The 24502-nt window shown below is 35.2% G+C and overlaps 1 protein-coding gene across 6 annotated transcripts in view; it reads right to left on the bottom strand.

Moving 5' to 3' along the window:
• The window catches only part of LOC138707373 (exportin-T-like), a 222958-nt gene that overhangs the window by 70109 nt on the left and 128347 nt on the right, over positions 1-24502 (bottom strand). For all 6 annotated transcript variants that reach the window (XM_069836688.1, XM_069836689.1, XM_069836691.1 and 3 more), the window contains 2 exons: positions 21255-21456; positions 2637-2887 (listed from right to left, as the gene is read on the bottom strand). In XM_069836688.1, coding sequence (XP_069692789.1) covers positions 2637-2887; positions 21255-21456 — 453 coding nt within the window. The remainder of the gene's footprint in view (positions 1-2636; positions 2888-21254; positions 21457-24502) is intronic.

Here is a 24502-nt window from a genome sequence, read left to right as displayed (position 1 = left end):
TTTAATGAACAAATAACCACTGCATCACAAGCCTTCAACTTTTGTAAGGAGAATCTCAAGGAAATGGTTCAAGTCCGAAATGATCTCACTGAACAGTGTGAAAATCCAAAAACCATTCCTGGGACATGCTGCATGCTTCAATTTGTGCCTTTGTCTACATATGAAATTGGAGCAAAGCGATTAAGTTCTGATACAGACTACAGTGTGATATTTTACATATTTAAATTGTTGTGATTCCAAATTTCAAGGCGAATCTTATGTTGCTTGTGTGTACGAATCTTTGTGGTATGTGGGTTTTATTGAAAAAGTTAATTATGAAGAAGGTGATGCTACAATAAAATTCATACATCCACATGGACCCTCTCCATCATTTTATTGGCCTGACAATGACATTTGTGAAGTTCTATTTTCAAACATTTTGTGCCAAATTGATGTCAGCACAGCCACAGGAAGGATCTATACTTTAAACCGAGATTCCTACAAGAGAATTGAGGCCAAACTGTCTCAGTTGTAAAAAAGTTACATTTTGTTCACATTTTGTTATCATTTTTTGTCTACAGATATAGCACTGCATTCTCATTACTATACATAATTTTCTGCATTTTGTAAGGTGTGGCACTTCGGAAAAAATAAATAATTTCCAACAAACGCAAAACAAAAAAAATCTTAAAAAAAGGTAAAAGTGTCATACTTACTTACTTACAAATGGCTTTTAAGGAACCCGAAGGTTCATTGCCGCCCTCACATAAGCCCGCCATCGCTCCCTATCCTGTGCAAGACTTATTGTAGGGATTTGTAACAAGCTGTTTTTTTACGGTGATGGGTTGTTAGCCCTTCGCCCAACCCCCAAGCTGGAGGACCACCCCTTATCGGCTGTCCACGACTGCTTGTTCAATATATTCGCAGCTACCCTCCATATCTGGAGGCTGTCTCCTCTATCCGCAACCTGAGGACGCGCCATGCCGTGATGATAGGGACCCACACTACATGGGGTAAAAGTGTCATAGTAGTTGAAATATGACATTTTTATAATCTCCAATATAAATCTATTACAGAGCAGGATTAATAAAATTCCAATGATTACACTGGAAACTGTGGCGTTATTTGTAATTTTTTCAACTGCTGACTTGCGACTACATTCATAACAATATTACAATTTTCTGCTTCAACGACTTTACGGATGTCAATAAAATTTTTAAGGAAGCCATCCACTGAGGTATGTAACACATGTGCAAAATCTCAGCAAAATTGGAAACAGTGGTGACATGATCTGGACGAATTGACATGGAATGACCTAATAAATCTGTAAGAAACTCTTTTGGTAAGAAACAAGTATCAATTTTCAATGATGCACACATTATCTTTACAAGCCTCTTTCTAATAATGCTATGTCTGGGACATTTAAAGCCTGTCAGAGGCTGTACACTTGGCCTAGAAGGGAAAGCCCAGCATATGAGTTGAGAAATAACCAGAAGTAATATTTGTAAGTAACACTGCCAATGTAATAGCATTTAGTAAAATACCGGTAGCTATATTTTTGGATTTCAAATCAACATAAGATTCTACTTGGAGAAAGAATTTAATTAAGAAGCTGCGAAACCGGGCAGTGAAATGAAACATGTTATGCTGGATTTCCAAATGCATAATACAAAGGTTGTGCGCCACAATATGTCGCTATGATGATAGACACCACAAGTAACACTGTAGACATTGGGAGGAAACTCTGATGGATAGACTGTCGATTTAAATGTTTATGAATCCGAATTCTTTGGAAGCAAGTGTGTATGAGTTCACTGAACAGATATGAATGCAATGTCAATTTTAGTGTTTATTGCTATTCAAGGTTCTTTACGCATTTGCATACTTGATAGATTATATTTTCGATTTTTAACTCAAAATTACATTTTCTTACGCATTTATCACAACAATTGTTACAAATCACGCCACTCTTGTAAATTCTTCAAAACTGTACATTAGGATGCATAATTAAACTGTAAAGAATCAAGTTCCTGAAGTCATATGATTTGTAACAATTTTTGTGAAGTGTGTAAGAATGACGTCTTTTTAGTTAAAAATTGAGAAACAAAATCTGTGCAAAGCAACTGACAACACATTTTTAGCTTCACAATTAAAGAAATGATACTTCTGAATAGTTCATTCTCTATTTGTAATATTCTTTTACCCTTAAAACTAAAGAAAAAAGATATTTTACACACAATTTCAAATTAATGTAACTTTGAAAATGTTGAGTTAGAACAAATATTTATATGACATTTTTTGCTCAGATGTCTTCGGAAAGAAGCTCCGTAAGTGATGGTAAATCCTCGTGAAACACCCTGTGTATATGTGTATAAAGACACTAAAGTGTTTGTCCAATTTGATTTTAAATTCTCCACGTACAAATTTCGAAAATGAAAGAATGAACATGTCTATGAAATTTACGTTATGTCATTCTTGAATGAGAGGAGATACAAATTTATAATCACTGAACATGCCTGATATTCCCAAAGTACACCTTACATAGACGGTTCCTGATCACACAATTCTCTGTCTTTATACTCAAGATTTTTAATGCCACTCTTTACTTTATTTACAATTTCTAATAAGAAAACGATATTATAATATTAAATACATACCTTAGGCACTTCACAAAACGCGAAAATAAATAAGCACAGCGACTACGAACAAGTGGACTGACATTCCTCATACCACGCTGATCCAGGAAGGCTGTTAATATGTAAGGAATGTGTTCTGGTTCCGTACTAAAAAACTTCTCATAACGCACAACAGTTTCAATAAACTGAAGTGTTACAGCTGGGTGGGGATGGTGGCTCACATCACACGTCACCAACATGTGCATCATTGTTTGCATGGCTGATACTTTAGTCTGAAAAAAGTGATGGTGGAATAAATGTACAGAGTAAGAGTCAATTGCTTTAGAACGAAGGGAAAAAAAAAAATATATATATATACACACACAGGCACAGATAGAGTTTATTAGTTTATGAAGAATACACATACAAAATTAATAATATTACCGGTACCTACACCTCTACCGCAGGTCAGTGTTCCTGTTTAGCATATTTTCCTAATTCACTGGAACAGTAGAAGTTTTTCACTTTTTTCTGGAAAACTGTTTTTAATTTTGGGTTCTAAATTACACTCTGAGTACATTTACTGGTCACTGGTCCCACTGTTACTAGGATTAAGAACTACTATGCAGAGATTATGCCCATGTACACATTTGAAATGTTCTTAGTGTTATATTTACAGCTACCGGTAGTGCTTATGAGAATTGCTAAATTGATAATAATTATTAATAAATTAGTTTGCATTTAAAATGTGTTTCAGTTAAGTTAAAGTTATAAAGTTACGAGTATCAATTTGGCAGTTGCCTACTGCCTAAAAACATACCAATTTTGAAAAACACTTTGACAGTCTTTAAACGTACACTTCACCAACATAAATACATTTATTCATTCTCAGAAATCACTTGGAAAACATTTCTTGCCGCATCTTTTCTGCTATGCTATTCACAGCTACAATAACTTCATCATCTGAAGAAAATTACTCCTGTGCAGCTGTTCCTTGACATCAGTCACATGGGACAAGGTCTGGAATGTGGTAGCACTCTGGTGCGTTCTTGGCAATACTGTATGTAGGAGCATTGACTGGTGCAGCACACAACATCAAATGGTTGAAGACCTTAGACAGGCAGGTATTTGTGTACCATTCTGCATTGAAAATACGTTGATTTTTTTACAGGAATGGTAGCAATATGTTCCTTTCTCAAGAAGAAAGACGCAAGCTTCTTTTTTTAAACACTTTGTTTTCCTCTCACTTTTGTTGATTGTACATCTTCAAATAACCGAAACATGCGATTGTTGTATAGTTTCGGAATCGTAATGATATATGCACGTTTTATGACCTGTGCCAGTATTGCAGACATCCCGACTTTCACCTTGATTAAATTTGTAGAACATAAAACAGCACCAGTCTACTCAGACTGCTTTTTCGTGATTAGTGAGAGGGTACATCGCTGGTGAGATGGACGGTGATTCAACTAATTCAGGAAAGTTGACAAAGGTTATCTTCTTTCACCAGTTTCTTCAAAGTCTCAAAGCTTTTGAGCATAATTGCAGTGTGCAGCCAACTGGAGCAAGGTTCGTCTTCAAGAGATTTCCAACCAGTGAGTGGCAACATGTGAGGTATTTGTAAATGTAAGAACTCTTACGCCAAATTGATTGCTGAGGAAGCAAATTATTATTGATTAAATTTCTAACGTCTTTACTATTTGAAATTCTAAATATTAACATGGTAAAGAAGTTAGAAATTTAATCAGTGATATGTAAGTGTTAAAAGTGTATATAGAAAAATGAAAAATCGTGACAAAACAAGTTATTTAATACAGAAACGCGCAAGCAAGGTAAATCCTAACTATTAACACGGTAAAGAAGTTAGAAATTTAATCAGTGATACACTGTATTCATTCATTCACTCATTCATTCATTCATTCATTCATTTAGTGTTCTGCCCAAGGTCAGATCTTTCAATGCATACCCAGCTTTCTCCAGTCTTTCCTATTTTCTGCCTTCCTCTTTGTTTCCTCATATGATCCACATATCTCAATGTCGTCTATCATCTGATATCTTATTCTACCCCGAACTCTTCTCTCGTTCACCATTCCTTCCAGTGCATTCTTCAGTAGGCACTTTCTTCTCAGCCAGTGACCCAACCAATTCCTTTTCCTCTTCCTGATCAATTTCAGCATCATTCTTTCTTCACCCACTCTTTCCAACACAGCTTCATTTCTTATTCTGTCTGTCCACTTCACACGTTCCATTCTTCTCCATATCCATATTTCAAATTTAATACTTCTATTCACTTCTCTTCACTTCGTCGTAATGTCCATGTTTCTACCCCATTCAATGCCACACTCCATACAAAGCACTTCACTAGTCTCTTCCTTATTTCTTTTTCCAAAAGTCCGCAGACGTTGCTCCTTTTTCTATTAAAAGCTTCCTTGGCCATTGCTATCCTTCTTTTGACTTCCTGGATGCAGCACATGTTACTGCTTATAGCACACCCCAAGTATTTGAAGCTGTCCACTTGCTCTACTGCCTCATTTAGAATTCGCAAGTTTATCATCTGTATTTTCCTTCCCATGATCATACTCTTCGTCTTATTTGTATTTATCTTCATCCCATAATGCTCACAGCTGTCATTTAGCTCCAGTAGCATATCCTTTAGTATCATTTCCTCTTCTACTAACAACATCTTATCATCAGCAAATCTTATGCACTTTATTCTTATTCCTCCTACTATCGCTCCTCCCATGTTCTGAAAACAGTTCTTCACTAAATCCTCAAAGTAGATATTGAACAGGGTAGATGATAAAGGACATCCTTGACGGACTCCTCTCCCAAATTCACTTCCTTCTGACATTTCTTCTCCTATCCTGACTTTCATTCATTGTTTCATATAAATATTACTGAACAGTCTCCTCTCTTTCCAATCCACACCAATTTTCTTTAGGATCCTCATCAGTTTATTCCAATCCATTCTGTCAAAAGGCTATTCTAGGTCCACAAATACTGCATACACTTCTTTATTTTTCTCTAAGTATCTTTCACCGATTGTCCATAGCAGTCCAATTGCATCTCTCGTACCTTTTCCCTTCCTGAAGCCAAACTGCTCTTCTTCCAACTGTTCTTCCATCATATAATATAAACATCGATTCAGTATTCGCAAGAGAATCTTTGCCGAGTGCGATATTAGACTGATAGTCCTGAACTGCTTACATTTCTTGGCATTATTTTTCTTCGGTATTGGAATCAACACTGTCTCCATAAAATCTTTTTCAGTATTACTATTATTATTTGTTTGCCTACGTCTTACTTCTTATTTCTACCATCAAGTGGCCAAGAATAGTCTTTTCATTCACCACCAGGGCACAAGAAGCATCCACTATAATTAAATGAAAGGATTGGTATTTTTGGTCCTGGGAAATAATCATCTTTTACGAAAACACTTGTCTTATCTTAAAACGAATATTTTCCTTGGACCAAAAATACAATAAAAATGAAATAAAAATTAATCAACACTTAAATTAAAACCATACTAAGACAAAAACCCGTATTTTTCCGAATACCACGTGAACTTTTTTTCTGAAATCTAGAAGTAAATGTAGGTGGAAGGCTTATTCAAATTGAAATCTGCAACATTGCTGATTTTCCTCCTTCGTAACTCCTACGGTGGTAGTGCATGCCATTATCTTCTTGCATGGGTACTTCAATTTTAACATTGTTCACTGGCGTTTGGATTAGCAGTACATGTGTCAGAATCAAGTTCAAGTGTGATAGGTGTACAGTTTGTGCGTCTTATATTTTCAATTCTGAAAATGAGTACCAAGAAATCTTTCACAGATTTCACCACTCGAAACACATCATAGACAATCGAGAATTGAGATTTATTAGAAATGTCAACCATCTCATCCATAATAGCTGCAAGAAATGGTATCTTCCCCACTTTTTACAATTTCTGTATGCATTAAGATTGGTGAGATTATTTTGAATATCATTTGAAGCACCTTTGAAAACTGTTGCTGTTTCTACATGATTTGATAAGCATTCATACATTAGTGCCAATAAATGTAACAGTTCTACATAGTTCCCTCTATTATCACTATCCTGAGTTTCATTGTGTACCAGTACTCTGAATGAAAGTTCTTGCGAATCTAGGGATAATAGCACCAATTAAACAGACTTCAATGTGTCGATTTTTCTTAACTAAGATTTTGCACATTTAATTTCAAAGCATTACTAAAGGAAAAATATATTCTGGTATCGTCAAATTCAATTTTCATGTCGGTTTTTCAAATTCATAAAACTGTTCACGTGACTCATTCCATTCTTGATCCGCGTCCCAACTGAAGAAAATAAAATCCACAACCAACAATTACAGCAACATAACAATTTTAAAGAAGAGTACCAAGATTCTGGAAATGGCGAACATAATTCTTGGATTTCGTGCTCAGAGTAAGGCCATCCCCGCTTTATTATATCATACTGCTGTGATATTTATGTCCACCAAATGCTTTTCTAGCATATAGTTAGAAGTGCTTCAGGTGCCTGCTATTTCCTTCATGTGGGCCCAGCAATCCAGTAATTCATATGGACACCAATATTAACAAATAGTAAAACAATTTTCATAAAATTAACTAAATAATCACACTATATTATGTTTGATAAAATATCACTTTCAACACTGCAGACTAATGCAAATAAAACCTTACAGTCAGGATTCAGCTAGCATAATTGCAGACAACATATGCTTACATGCCACTGTCACTGGCAGCACTGGCCACCCAAGTGAAATACAGTGTGTACGTATCCGTACATACATTACAATCAAGTGCATAAAGATAATATACTCAAATTTTTATTTGAAAGTGTAAGTTACGTATACGACACTAATTTCCGCACATGACTAGTGAAGGGACAAATTTCCCATTGCTTCTTAAAGTCACAGAATATCACATTGCGATAGCTCCATGTTATGGAGGGGTGCAGCTTGCACCCACTGTTGGCATGCCCTTCATGCAGAGTTGCCTATCTATGTATTGTCTCTGGAATGCAAACCCATCCACTGGAATCTCCGATTGGGATGCAGTATACATCATAGGTCAATTAAAAGACACTTCCATACCTTCCACGAATAAATATGAACAATCAAATATCAAATTTAAAGAAAACTGTCTGTCCCATGTGAACAGAATTACATCAACGAGAATTTCACTCAAAGCATTATAAAGCATAACTAAAGGTAAGAAAAGTCTATGGCGACATTGCAAAAGATGCCTGAAATCATGAAGCTACCAGCCTGAAGGACTATTAATATATTTTCAATTACAATAATTTGTTACTGGAACTCAGGGTCATGTTCAGCAATTTTGAGACAGTGATTGCAACTTGTAAGAAAATAATTTAATTCTTTAGTACAGTATTATCGGAGTTACATCCGGAAAATTTGCGAATATATGTTATTTGCAATAGCTATGAATGGAGAAAAGTGATTCTGAAGATCAATGTTCAAGAATGGCTGTAGGAGCATAAAGAGGAGGAGATGGAACACTTCCAACACAGATGAAAAATGGCCGACAACAAAGAGAGTCACAGAAACAGATGAAATAAGATTTCCAATATAAATTGCTGGATATAGTCTACAAGACGAAGTATAATAAATGATACATAATAAGACAGTCCCGCGCCGTGGCGTCGCAGTCTAAGGCATCCTGCCTAGGACTCGCGTTACGGAATGCGAGGTGGTTCGAGTCCTCATGGGGGAAGAAATTTTCTCATGAAATTTCGGCCAGTGTATGGGACCGGTGCCATCCAGCATCGTGATGCACTTGGGGAGCTACGATAGGTAGCGAAATCCGGTTACGCAAACCAGCTATAACGGCTGGGGGGCTCATCGTGCTAACCACATGATACCTCCATTCTGGTTGGATGATCGTCCACCTCTGCTTCGGCATGTGGGCGTGAGGCCAACAGCCGGCTGGTAGGTCTTGGCCCTTCATGGGCTGTAGCGCCACGGATTATTATAATAAGACAAGAGCTGAAAATTTTTAACTTAAACGAAAAAATACAGAATAGCAAATCTAATTGGCACACACACATACAATTTGGTTGCAAGTGCATCTCACATATGTCGCTTGTTCTCAGTCGGTCTGAGCCATTCAACCATTGTAACAAGACGTGTGTGTATTCATAGCACAGTAGGTATTTCTTTATGGCCGAGTTTAGATTCTCTTCAGAACATCATATGTCCATGTATGATTCTTACATATATACAGTCTAGTCGTCAAGTTCGAAAGTGAAAGTTCTAGCTCGTAAAACAATCCATAAATTTCAAAAGACTGGAAGTATTACAGATAAGAATTGCACAAAGGAAGGGGTTTTAATGGAAGAAACGTTAGATAACACTGGCTTGGAAAATTTCTCTAAAAAATTCATTAGGCAGTTCACTCAACAAATGGGAATTTCTTGTTCTGCACATAGAGCTGTAAAATTGTTCACAATCAAAACACGCAAAATTTTTGTGCCATGAGAAACTATCATGTGATCTTGGAATATGGTGTACATTTTGTGAATGGGGTGTGAATAACATACATGATGGAGAAATAAACCTGTATCTTATTTTCTTCTCTGGCAAAGCTTGGTTTCTATTTATTTTATTGGGTTATTTTACGACACTGTATCAACATCTCAGGTTATTTAGTGTCTGAATGAGATGAAGGTGATAATGCTGGTGAAATGAGTCCGGGGTCCAGCACCGAAAGTTACCCAGCATTTGTTCGTATTGGGTTGAGGGAAAACCCCGGAAAAAACCTCAACCAGGTAATTTTCCCCGACCGGGATTTGAACCCGGGCCACCTGGTTTCGCGGCCAGACGCGCTGACTGTTACTCCACAGGTGTGGACAAGCTTGGTTTCATCTCCATGGCTATGTACATTCGCAAAGTTATGGCAGTGATACACTAGAAAACCAGACACCAGTCATGGGTACGGGACAGATGTTGATGACCTAGAAATCTACTTAAAATGATCAATAAAATAAAATAATGGAAAAATGACATAAAATTAAAAGAAAGTGACATTTAAATATTATTCAGAGTGCTCGCACCACAACTTCTTAAAAATTAGTCATCTTGTTTCAATGACTGCCCTGCAAACGTCAGAGAGAGGACGCAACTTCCTGGAATTTGACTAAGATAAAGGATGCAACAAAATGAAAGTTTTAAGGAAAAACTATACATTTTAATGAGGGTTTGCAATGTGTTTCAATCAGGGGTGGTCCATGTCAGTGCCTTCATTCTCCATCTCCTCCTCCTTCCACTCTTCACTTTTGTTACCGACCTTCCAGATGGGGAGTGTAAATGACAAAACAAATTGTGGGCGTAGCATGCATTCTTGCAATATTTGAGTGAAAAATACTGTCTACTTTAGTACATGCCTTTCGAACCATATTGGGGGACACAACATCCTATTGTCCAGGAAATGGTGAAAGTTTCCCCCCCTTCCAAACATAAATTCTAAAGACACCCTCATACCAACAAAGAACAGTAGCAGTCAAAGCCCTCACTTAAACTAAACTGTTGTCAGGCATTTTATATTATTTCTGTTGTGTGAGGTAAAGCCTTCAGTGAAATGAGGAATGGACTTTAGAGTTAGTGCCAAACCATAAAACTCAAACTTCACTATTATTCACTTATTCAGTAGGTAATTACTAGTAGGGCCTACTACTGATCTGTTTGCTTAGAAAAAGATTTAACAGACCTATATGTAAAGAAGAAAGTAAAATGCATTCAAAATGATCTAAAAGTTCTTCAAAATATTAAAAATGATAAAAAAAATGTCGAAAAAATGTAAAACCGACCTATTATTAAAAACGTCAAAAAATGCAAAAACTGCAATATAAGAAATTAATTTTTTACATTGATATTAACATAGAATTAGAAAGAATTTCTATATTAATAGGCATCGTCCTAATGTGAAAAATAAGAGAAAAACTTTACAACAACATCCGCCCCCTATTCATGAGGTTCCTGTACATGATGAGGAAGTTAGTGTATGATGTGCCATAAGCAGGGCAAGAATAATTATTATCAAACCATTTCTTTTTAAAGAAACAATTACTTCTGATTTTACATTCCTTTTTTCAAGAGCCGACTGTGATGGAATGCAATAATGCATTTTTTCAACAGCATTCCCACCACCGCACATACAACAAATGTTTACCTAAAAGAAATTACTGCAGTGTCCAGGACAGATTTATTACTTTTTAGTGTTAATCTGTGGCCCACTCAGTCCCCTGTGAAATGTACATAGCAAACCCACGCAACTTAGAAGATCCAGGCATAATACCTTTAAGGGTTTTTCTCTATTTCTCGACAGGAACTTGCGCGAGTGATGAACATATTAAGAAGGTGCCAAAAAAGTATAACGGAGGATGGCAGGCAGTTCCAACATGTTCTTGGTTGAAAAACTCAGCATGCTGCATCCCGAATAGACGTAGCAATGTTACTATACAAACAAAACCAGTTGTGTGGCTGAGACACCCAATACAACAGATGAAAAATACGCCATTATATATCTATAGGATCCTGAGACACTGGTAGACAAAGATAGGACTGGTCATTAGATCCACTTTGATGAAGATGATGATGATGCTGATGATGATGATGATGATGATGATGATGATGATGATGATGATGATGATGATGATGATGATGATGTTGATGATAGGGATATGACACATCATCTAAACTTTACTTCCCTCATGGAGAAAATTCCTCTCCATTCTAAACATTTGGTAACAGATAAGAGACTGTGAATCTAACTATTGCCATCAGTCGTCATTTCTTTTAACAGTCCATCACTATTCAATATCATAAAATTCTGCTTATCGCCATTTTTGTTAAATCACGTACCAGTGCTTTTTTTCTGAATAACTAGAGTCGCACAATGTCAAGCATCCAAGTGCATCTGAATGTTTCATTTCATAGGCCGACCTACTCTCCTTGTGATGTGAGCATCTAAATCAGTGGTGTGGGCTGCATACAGCTCTCATGAACAAATATTGTTATTATTACTCATTTTTGAGAATTATTTTTTAATGTTTGTAATGATGTGCAACTAGAGAAAACCTTGGTTAGCCCATATCATTACACTCAATAAAGGTGTTCAACAATGACAAGTATTTGTTTTGTATTATGCCTCATATCGATATAATACTGAGTTATGAAGATTTTATTATGTTAATAGACATTAAAGTAGCGTGCATTCAAATTTTGATAAGTGATATCGAAACCATTCACAATCAAAGATAGAAAAACTGAAAATGTTAAAATTGTCCGTAATATCTGAACAGAAAATAATGTATTTCACTGTACATAAAAACGAATTGACAACAAAAGCATCGTATCATGTAGTAGAAAAAAACCATTTATGGATGCAGAGTTTGTTGAGGAGTGCCTTATAGCTGTATGTGAAACTTTATTTTCTAATTTTCCAAATTCAAAACAGAGTAGGAATACAGGTGAAGTAAAACAATAAATCAACCTACTTGTATTGATATGATTTTGCAGAAGAGTAGTAAAGTCCGCACTTTAACTTTAAACTACCAGTAATATGTTTTAGTTCTGTTACTTTATGTTAAAATAATAATAATAATAATAATAATAATAATAATAATAATAATAATAATAATAATAATAATACTTCCTTACTGGCTTTTAAGGAACCCAGAGGTTCATTGCCACCTTCACATAAGCCAGCCATTGGTCCCTATCCTGAGCAAGATCAATCCAGTCTCTAGCATCATATCCCACCTCCCTCAAATCCATTTTAATATTAACTTCCCATCTACGTCTCGGCCTCCCTAAAGGTCTTTTTCCCTCCGGCCTCCCAACTAACAATCTATATGCATTTCTGGATTCGCCCATACATGCTACATTCCCTGCCCATCTCAAACGTCTGGATTTAATGTTCCTAATTATGTCAGGTGAAGAATACAATGTGTGCAGTTCCGTGTTGTGTAACTTTCTCCATTCTCCTGTAACCTCATCTCTCTTAGCCCCAAATATTTTCATAAGCACCTTATTCTCAAACACCCTTAACATATGTTCTTCTCTCAAAGTAGAGTCCAAGTTTCACAACCATAAAGAACAACCGGTAATATAACTGTTTTATAAAGTCTAACTTTCAGATTCTTTGACAACAGACTGGATGATAAAAGTTTCTTAACCGAATGATAACAGGCATTTCCCAAATTTATTTTGTGTTTAATTTCCTCCCGAGTATAATTTATATTTGTTACTGTTGCTCCCAGGTATTTGAATTTTTCCACCTCTTCAAAGGATAAATTTCCAGTTTTTATATTTCCATTTCGTACAATATTCTCGTCACGAGACATAATCTTACATATTGTCTTTTTGGGATTTACTTCCAAACCTATTCCTTTACTTGCTTCAAGTAAAATTCCCGTATTTTCCCTAATCGTTTGTGGATTTTCTCCTAACATATTCACGTCATCTGCATAGACAAGCAGCTGATGTAACCCATTCAATTCCAAACCCTCTCTGTTATCCTGGACTTTCCTAATGGCATACTCTAGAGCAAAGTTAAAAAGTAAAGGTGATAGTGCATCTCCTTGCTTTAGCAGTGAATTCAATAAGAATATCATATAAAACTTCTCTCTTAACCGAGTCATATGCCTTTTTGAAATCTATGAATAGCTGATACACTGTACCCTTATACTCCCATTTTTTATCCATTATCTGTCGAATACAAAATATCTGATCAATAGTTGATCTATTACGCCTAAAACCACATTGATTATCCCCAATAATTTCATCTACATATGGAGTTAATCTTCTCAAAAGAATATTGGACAAAATTTTGTACGACGTCAACAAAAGTGATATTCCTCGAAAGTTACTACAGTTAGTCTTGTCCCCCTTCTTAAAGATAAGTACGATGATGGACTCCTTACATTGTTCTGGTACAATTTCCTTTTCCCAAATAGCAAGTACAAGTTTATAAATTTCGTTAGATAATGTGCTTCCACCCTCTTGTATTAATTCTGTTGGAATTTGATCGATACCTGGAGACATAATTTTTCAGATTTTCTATCGCAATTTCGACTTCAGAAAGTGTGGGTTCGGCTATAAATGTCTCAGCAGTTTGTATTTCAATTTCGTCCCGATCATTTCTATTTGGCCTATGTATATTTAGTAGTTGTCCAAAATAGTTTTTCCATCTGTTCAGGATTGAATGAGAGTCTGCAAGCAAGTCACCATTCTCAGCCTTGATCACATTTACCCTTGCCTGATATCCATTCTTAAATTTCTTTATGCCCTTATATAAATCTCTAATGTTTTTATTTTACTATTTGTTTCTACCTCATTCAGTTTTTCCTTCAAGTGATCTCTCTTTTTATTCCTAAGTGTACGATTTGCTTTAATAATAATAATAATAATAATAATAATAATAATAATAATAATAATAATAATAGGCCAAATAATTTAATAATGAAAAATCCGCGCATTTTGTTAAGCTTCAATACTGTGAAATGCATTGGCTCTCGGAAAATTACTGCTTGACACTTTTGACTCTCCTCTAATTTCTAATGAGTACCACTGATCTAAGTGCATGCCTTATGCCAGACCATTCCAACAAGCATATGAGGGCTAGGGCGTCTGGACACTGCCCTGTGTCTGCCCAGGGCGGACCCCCCTCTCGCCTCTGTTGCTGAGGCTGTGCTGGTGTACGAATGCATGCGATCATCAACTGTTCTTGTCTGTTCGGTGATATTCTGCAGGCATTGTTAGATTATGCATTCCATCAGTCATTCATTCACCCATATGGTGTACTATCATTTGTGCTTAACTGTTTTGAATAAGAATGAATAGAAGTGCATCGATAGTTGGTTCAGCATTCAACCCCTCTTGGGAGGGCTTGTATCTTGTCTAATCTGACAACAATGTTCAGTGTTTTTTTCTGTCCGTTTAACTACGTATGTATTTTTTGCATAGTGACAATGTCATTAAAAATTCATTTTTCCCTTTCTTTCACAGCACTTTGAGCCAACTTCCGAAAGAGCTGTCCATGTAAGCTATATTGTTGCCCTAAATATCGCCAAAAGTAGCCGGCCTTTTACAGAAAGGATGTTTGTAAAGGAGTGGATGATTTCAACTTCAGAGTTATTGTGTCCTTCCCTGGTGACATTATTTAAATCAATTAGCCTCTCTCCACAAACAATCTGTCACCGCATGTAGGAACTTTGTGAACATTTTTATGACGCCATTTTTTGTAAATGTTGAGCAGGCTCCAGTCAAATTCCATAGAGAACTGATAAAGCTTCAGTGTCACACAGTTTTGAAAGATAGGTATTACAATATTCCAGGCGGCCTCGTTGTGTTTTATAAGAACTTGGAACAAAAAAAGTTTCCACTTATCCACGCATTGAAATGCAAGTTAATTGCTATGTTTGGCTCAACATACCTTTGCGAACACACATTCTCAGTCACGAACCTGAATAAGAGTAAAACTAGGTCATGTTTGTCGATGTTGCATTGGAAGCAGTGTTACGCATTCATTCTGCTCAAACAATTTTGCCTGATATAGCTAAGTTGGTGAAATCAAAGAAATGTCATTTGTCTTCCTACCTACAGAAAAAAAAAAAGGACAATTTCATTTTGTTGCATTATTTTGTAATGGCCAATTGTTGTAATTCTTGAATTCGTTCTGCTCCTGCTCCTGCCACACTGCATAATGGAATGGTCTGCCTTATGCAGTGGCAAAGTATATATTTATAACAAGGGTAGCCTATATATATCCAAACATTTTTGAATCCCATAAATCACTTCTTAATATAATTAAATTGCATGCAACATATAATTACTTATATGCATATTGTTTTGCAACTCTAAAGTATATATTGCAAAAAATAAATTTTAAAATATGGCACTCACGTAAATACGTTTATATTTTAACTCGATATGAAGGGATTTCTTCTCTGCAAAAACATCAATAATTCTGTCTTTGAACTGAGAATCCTTTGACATCTCAGACAGTAGTGTCTTCTCAATAGCCAAGAAAGATATACACGATAGTCGTTCATTGGTCATAGAATTTCGTAAAAATGTGTAAGAGCATTTAAGAGCACTCATACTACGTTCACTTGAAGCAGTTGTTGCAGACAAACACAAGACTAAATCCATAAGCTTTGTCACTTCTTCGTAAATATCTTGCAAGTCATTCTGGTGAATGAATTTCAGAAGGTTAAGAGGTGACAAATATTTCTCAGAATCACAATAGATAATACTTAATTCATTTTTCAGTTGCTCGTCTTCGAAAAATGAATGTACTGATAATAATTTTGTAACATTACTGAGAGGAAAACTTAATTTATAGTCATTTAACTTTTTTTTCATTCAGTTCCACAAAATATTTTTTTCATTCAGTTCCACAAAATCTATTTCCTCAAAATCTTGAAATTTATTTTTCATTTTAACAATCAATGAATCTGAAATTTCAAATGTGAGAATACGCAGTTTCGTGACATCCTTTGTCTTATACTCAATGCTGTCATTTAACAATTTTGCTTGCTTACAACAGTAAAGGACTGTAGCTTCATTTCTCATCTCTTTGAAATTGCATAATACATTTTTACTTCATTATTTCACAGTTTTATGTCAGAGGTTCTTTTTTCCTGAAGCACATTGAACAGATTATTATCAGTGAACAAAAGCACTTTTCTAAAAAGGCACAGCAAACACAAAAGTTGAGTCATTTAATTTTCTAACAAGACCCCCAGCGCAACTAACTGACATTAGATCCAAATCATCATCATCATCATCATCATCATCATCATCATCTATTACATGTTCTACTGCCTGCCTCAATTCTGAGAAATGAGATCTTATTGTTTCAGCGGCTCGAGAATGCTTTCAACCTTGTGTCACTGTTGGGAGGAAGTTTAAAACCTTGTTCCCGCAAGAGTTCACTTCGTTTTGTAGATCTACTGAAGAATGTGTGGTACATAGTGAGATGACAAACAATTTAATTTGTTTAATGTGTTTCGAGCCATTCATTCACTAGCCACTAGATTCATTTGATGGGCATATAACAATGGATAAATATTGCATGTGGATAAGATTGTCACACAAGGACCTGAACACCTTCATGACCTCCTGCTAAGGTAGAAGCCCCATCGTAAGTCTGGCATACGAGTCTATTCTCTACTTTCTAGAGTTTTAAGTTGTCCATAATAATGGACGATAATCCTTCTGCATTTTTGTTTTTTGAGATATCAAAGAATCCTAAGTCTCTTTCCTCAATTCTGTCTTGTATTGCATATCTGAATATAATGCTCAATTGAGCTCTGCACGAGAAGTCCATTGTGTCGTCTGCTTGAACAGAAATAAATTGTGCTTCATCTATTTCAGTCCTTACTCTTTCTTGCAGCACGTCAGTTATGCACTCTATCAAGTCATTCTGTATGTCACTAGAAGTACCACTGAAACTGGAGTTTGAGTACAAATGATTTTTTTAGATATTGTTCTTCTTCAGCTAGTAAATCTAAAAGTTTTAAATAATTTCCCTGTTTACTGAATCTCCGTCTTCACAATGACCACGAAGTGGGAGTTCTTGTTTACCTAAGTAAGTAGTTGCAACTTTTCCATTGTGCTGAACGGCAGCAAGACTCGAATTTTCCGACTGTTCTTTAAATGTTTTTGTGAAGAATGATGCTTATTTGCTTTATGTTCAAAATTTTTTATTGTCGAGATGACATCTTTACTCCACTCAGATTCACCTCCAAACATAACATAAACAAAATAAAACAATTTATTTCTATTTGGGCTACCGGTCAACCACTTCCATTTTGAACAGCATTGTGTTTTGAGTTTCCTGTTCACATTACCATCCTTCTGAATTAAATTTAAATTGGGAGTTGGTTTTCGATTTTTCATGTCGCACTTCTGTTCGTAAGATAAGGACGAAAAATCTATATTTAAAAAAAAAGTCAATTGAATCAGAATTGCTTTGATCATACACTTTATAAAATAACTGATAACTAATAATCCACCATAACATTAAATAGGGAGTAGGTTTCAATTTTTCATGTTGCGCTTTCATTCATAAGATAAGAACGAGAAACCTGTATTTAATAAAAAGCCAATTAAATCAGAATTGCTTTGATCACACATTTTAAAAAACAATTGGTAACTGATAACCCACCATAACATTAATGCTCAGCATGCAAAAAATTAAGCTTTCATTGCTGCACTGTTACCTATCAGCCACGCTACACACAAGACAATATTGGGAATGTCTCACAGGTTTGATAGTGAGCTTGTGCTATGCATGCATCTGTTATCGGTCCATACGCCCCAAGTCAGCCGAATTTTCAGAACCTGAAGTGCTTCAACACCAGTGTGCTGTCATCTTCAGTGTCCTTTGAACTCCTGCTGCTCCAGCATTTGCTTTCCAGAGTGTGTCGTGTATTATGAGTTCAAATAATATATGTGTAAATATATAAAAATATAAGTTATGTTTTATTTAATGACACTCGCAACTGGCGAATTTATATCAGTGTTGCCAGTGCACCGGAATTTTGTCCTGAAGGAATTTTTTTACATGCCAGTAAATCTATTGACATGTCACATTTTAGCATACTTAAATGCCATCGAAACTGCAACCTCAGGCACAGAAGGCCAACACTATACTGACTGCGCCACCCAGGCAGACTACGTATGTGTATTGAGTTGTAACTGTGTATTAAGTATATGCTTTGGGTATGTCTACTGTGTGCTTGTATATTTCGTATTGTTCTAATATTTTGGTGTGATGTGTAGTATTTCCATATCTGTTTTTATGTTATTGTAGTCGTGATTGTTGTTAGCAATATGTTCTGCGTAATTTGAGGTGTACTATATATATATATTTTTTTTTTTTTTTTTTTTTTTTTTCCTTAAACTAGAAGGCCTGCATTTTTAAATATGAATATATGAAAACAGTTTTACCATGTTTTTTTTTTAGTGTAATTAAATACTTGCAGAAAACAATATAAGCAATAGAAACTATCACATATTAAGAATGTATTACCCAATTTTTGTAAATTTATCTGCAGACATTGAGATATATAATTTTAATTGAAGTGGCGTCCTTACAAAAATATGATTTTTCTTCATGTTTGAAATACCACTGACAGAAAACGAAAAGCACAGGAGATATGAAACTCGGCAGTTTTAGTTAGTTCGACAGGTAAAACAAGCCCTCAAATTTTGAAAGAAATTTGAGTCAGTTGGATTGAGTACCTTTGTGATTTGATATGGAATGACCCATACAGATTTTGGTAATATGATGAGGACAATATACAAGTATAGGTTTTATGTACGTATATTAAGTTGGGTTTAATATTTTCCTTGAGCATCTCCATTTTATTCTAGAAAAACATTTCAGAATTTTAAATCTATTTACTAATTTTTTATTGACTTTTTGAAGTAATTATTCCATGAAAGTTTGTTACAAAAATGTCTCTTTTAGTATTTTGTCAGAATAGAACCACTGTAGTAGAATACAAAATTATTTCTCTCTTTCCAAGAATCCCCCCCCCCCCCTCCCTCTCAGAGTAATGCACATCAGTTTAGCTACACTCCAGTCATGTAGTTTATTATTTAAACATATTTCCATGCAGTGTTTTAACTGTGCACACTTCTTGTGTTTCTGAAGACCAGATAACCAGATCGTCAGAAAGGGCTGTTTTCACCTGGGTAGTAGTTAACAGTGTAGGAAGATCATTGATATAAACATCAAACAAGGCATTGCTTCACACACAAAACAGTGTAGGAAGATCATTGATATAAACATCAAACAAAGCATTGCTTCACACACAAACCTGCAGAAAGGAGGCAACTGAGATACCGAGATGTGTGTTTGTAATTTAAGCTTCCTAGCACAGAATCTTTCTCTTAATAATTATGCTAGCCAGCAGAACTTGCTATTACTAAGGCCAAATTTTGAAGTTCCTATAGTTTTTTTACATTGCCACACACTGTCATATGCAGATTCAAAGTTAACAAAGATTGTTAAGGTTTCTTCATATCTGTTATATTGGCAGAGAATAAGAACAGATCATCCATATGTGGCTAGGTTTTATTTCTTGGAAAGAATTGGGTTCTAATGTTTCGATTATCATTGTTTTGTTAAGTGTCACAGTTGTGTGGAATGAATTAATGACAATAATCGAAGCTCGAAGCAGGGTTTGGAATTGAACGGGTTACATCAGCTTCTTGTCAATGCGGATGACGTGAATATGTTAGGAGAAAATACACAAACGATTAGGGAAAACACGGAAATTTTACTTGAAGCAAGTAAAGCGATCGGTTTGGAAGTAAATCCTGAAAAGACAAAGTATATTATTATGTCTCATGACCAGAATATTGTACGAAAAGGAAATATAAAAATTAGAGATTTATCCTTCGAAGAGGTGGAAAAATTCAAATATCTTGGAGCAACAGTAACAAATATAAATGACACTCGAGAGGAAATTAAACGCAGAATAAATATGGGAAATGCGTGTTATTATTCGGTTGAGAAGCTCTTATCATCCAGTCTGCTGTCCAAAAATCTGAAAGTTAGAATTTATAAAACAGTTATATTACCGGTTGTTCTGTATGGTTGTGAAACTTGGACTCTCACTCTGAGGGAGGAACATAGGTTAAGGGTGTTTGAGAATAAGGTGCTTAGGAAAATATTTGGGGCTAAGCGGGATGAAATTACAGGAGAATGGAGAAAGTTACAAAACGCAGAACTGCACGCATTGTATTCTTCACCTGACATAATTAGGAACATTAAATCCAGACGTTTGAGATGGGCAGGGCATGTAGCACGTATGGGCGAATCCAGAAATGCATATAGTGTGTTAGTTGGGAGACCAGAGGGAAAAAGACCTTTAGGGAGGCCGAGACGTAGATGGGAGGATAATATTAAAATGGATTTGAGGGAGGTGGGATATGATGATAGAGATTGGATTAATCTTGCACAGGATAGGGACCGATGGCGGGCTTATATGAGGGCGGGAATGAACCTTCGGGTTCCTTAAAAGCCATTTGTAAGTAAGTAAGTAAGTAAGTAATCGAAGCTCTACTGCTTAACTGACAACCTCAAATGTTATATTCTTCTATCCCCACCAAAATACATGTTCAGCCAGCCATGTAATTATGCTGTAGCCTACAGAACCACGACATGCGTAACTGCTTACTATCCACTGCGCTGACTGTACAAGGTGACAAAGTGAACCGCCACCACTACTAATCATTAACCATGATTTTTTGTTAGCTTGCAAATGTGAAGAAATATTTTCTGGGAGAGAATATTCAAATGACAGAATTCGTTACTATTTGTATATGGTTGGTAACTAACAGAGAAAAAAGTTGATTGGCAAAGGATCTCTAATGCAAAAACACGCAAAACAAACCCTCCGAATTTACATTCCAACACAGAATGAACCATACTAAGTATCACGGACACGTTTCACATGAACCTCACATTTATACACTATCATCAAAAATATGGAAGCATTTGCATATTAACCTAAACTTCAATCAGTATGACTTTGATGATGACTACTATGTTTACTATAAATTTAAAAATACTTCAAAATTTTAGTTCAATCTTCACTTACATGATCACCAGTAAAATGGTTTCCACCAGATGCTGGAATAGCTTCACCCATCAGGTACAGTAAGTAAATAGCAATTTCAACATCTTGGAATGACGTTGTTCTCCATTCACGCAGTGTATTAATTGTAAACTTGCTAACATAATTAATCACCAAATCTTTATTCACCCCTGCCAAGTTGTCGAATAGAACTTTAAGTTGTTTTCTGAAAAATACATAACATCAAATAAGTATGGTAATATGAACTGATTTCAGAATAGAAGTGAAGAGAACTGAAATGAAAAATTCCAAGAGACAGAAATTCTTTAACTATGAGTACATCTATGGTGACACATTCCATCTTTCAAATACAATGTTACATGTAATTTTCATTTTTAGTTTTCAGACAAAAAGTAATGAAGTCTGACATAAATGAAAAGGGCACAAAATTTAATTCGTTTTTAAATTATGTTTTAAAGTTTATTTATTCAGAGTGGTGAAAATAATTAAATTTTTATGTCAGATGTTAAAAGTCCTTTTACATAATATCGAGCTATAAGGTGGAGGTCCCATGTTCTCTTCACCTGAACATTAGGAGCCACTTTTTACTACCAGAAAATACATACGAGGTTTACAAGTAGATGGACCCTTAAGACCAGGAAAGCATCATGGTGTTGTCCTTCCACACTATTGACAAACAATTGAACTACAGTATTTTTCATCCTTCTTAGTAATTCCATTTTCTTAATCAACCAGTAAAATATAGGGTATTTGAAACTAGGCAAATCGTAGCTATTAACTTAATTCAAAACATATTCAACGGTAAGTGGGGACAGTCTTCAATAAGAATTAATGAAATAATTTGCATATTGCACCACACAAAATCGTCATACTTAATTTCTCTATCTGATTTGTACTTCATCACAGTTCTCCCTTTTCTCGTGATGTTATTTTAAATCCTCTAAAAGTAGAATAATCAAACATCTGACTACACATAAAGATGTAACACAAAATCATTTTAACAAGTAATACCAAATGCTTCTTGCAATTGCACAGCACTAAATAGAATTCCTTTCTGAAAGCATTAATTATAGAGAATTCAGGAAGTTGTGGTTGTCATTTTTAAGGGATGAAAGCACGCTATAAAACAAACGAAAACTTTCTACATAAGAATGAAAAACACTCTTAGCGAAATATATATATTAATGGCGGGCACTTCACTGGTCGTTGAATTAGGTTAACCAGCTTACATTTCCCATAAGAAATAACGAATTAGGATCTAAGATGGAAACGACTGAGAATTACATTTGGAAAGTCTCTAGGTCGAATTTCTGGGCCAGCCAATTTGCCTAGAGATTGACTCCTTTGTCCTCATACATCATATCTTATACTGTAGTGTTCAAATGACACAACAGGAAGTAAAGTCGTATACAAATAAAAAGAAAGCAATGAGGAATTGAAAATGGTCAAATGAACATGATGGTAAACCAGACAAATGATTCGTTATGGAATGCAGTAAGAAACATGAAAGAGCTAAAAATAAAAAAATCTCATAATACACAATATTACATAAATATAACACTTGTTACTATCGTTGCTAATTATTTCCTCCATAAAACTCCATGTTTTTTTATACGTAACATAGTGACAGGGCACCTGAAGAACTGAAAGCAACCAAAACAGACCATTGCGATAAACAAGACAGAATGTTATTTCTTAAGTTATTACACTTACAGCAGCATTTATAATTTTAATATGCACGCACAGTGTAATTCAGATATGTGAAATGTGAGTACCTGCAGTCACTAATCAATCTCACACTCTCAGCGCAGTAGTGTATGGCTTCTAAATTAAATACATTTCAGATTACTTGCTACCTGTTACATATAAACCGCTTCATATTCATTAGATCTTTCATAATTGCAAGGATATGTGCGAAATGTTCTGTTTTGTGGTTATTGATTTGAGCTTTATCGTGAAATTCCTCATAAAATTTTCTATCTAATGATTTATTTTATCATACATAGAGCCATGGTATTCTATTCTAGTGTGCTATACTCATAAAGTTAGTACTGGAGTAAAGTGCAGGAAGGACCAAATGAACAAAAAGGATCAGGCAGTGATTTCTCCCAGCACTTCTGTGCGACAAAGTTTGAACATAGTTCTCTAATGTAAGCTAATTGGGCAAGACAAAACTGCAGGAGCAATAAATGATCACTGTAGTTCAAACATATTCCTGACATAAAAGTAGAATTATATTAGAAATTAAATGTTTTATTATCTTCACTAAATTCATAATGAAGAGTCACTGTAAATATTACAAAACTTGTGCAAAGAAAATGGACCATTCATAAGTATTGGAAAATCCTACAAAGTATCCACAACAGCAACTACAAAATATAGAAACAGATATGGAAATACTACACATCGCATCGAAGAGTCAACAACTGAACATATTAGAACACGAAACACATAAACACACAATAACATATCCAAAACAAATACTCAATATCCAATTACTTAACGCACATACATAGTACTACGCAACATGCAAACACCTCCACTACCACCAAAACAGAAAACACAAATGCCATAGCTGATGCTATAGATCATAAGCTGCTGACACGTGCTGTCTGGTTCCATTACAATTTCAAAGGTTTATATTATTTTAACAATAAGCGTTATAAAGTGAACTTCAAGAAGAATATATTCACCGAAAAACTCGAACAATTTTAACCTAGCTTTTAGTGAGAAACCCAATCTATGGCACCACGCAGATTATAATATATAAATATACTAATTATTCGAACAACTGTTGTATTTGTATGTGTACTGCACCATGAATTGTTTCAAAATTTCAGAAATAATAATATTGCTTTACTATTTTATGGAATTAGTTTATTCAATCTGTAATTTTTAATGGAAATGGTGTTAACAAGGTTTCTTATATTACAAGTTAAGTTTGTTATATGCCAAGAGTAACAGATTTGTACAGACTCAGAAACAAAATTAGGGCTACTAAATTTTGTTTCTACTGTACATCTGTACATACACAGAATGCTAATTCATTTCTTTTGCAATTAAAAACTATCTTTAATAACTGTTTGATATTGTTATCACTAGACAGCAGAAAAAAAGTCAAATAACAGTCATGTTTATGGTTTACTGTACGCATAGACTATGGCATGAGGTGTGCACGCATCCCAAGTAGGTACAACATTGTGCCATCCGCAGAGAGCACCACGCAGACACCAAAAACAAATGCCACTCTG

This window comes from Periplaneta americana, chromosome 10 (genome assembly GCF_040183065.1).
Source record: "Periplaneta americana isolate PAMFEO1 chromosome 10, P.americana_PAMFEO1_priV1, whole genome shotgun sequence".
In the NCBI taxonomy this organism is placed as follows: domain Eukaryota; kingdom Metazoa; phylum Arthropoda; class Insecta; order Blattodea; family Blattidae; genus Periplaneta; species Periplaneta americana.
This window is presented reverse-complemented; position numbering and strand designations above follow the sequence as displayed.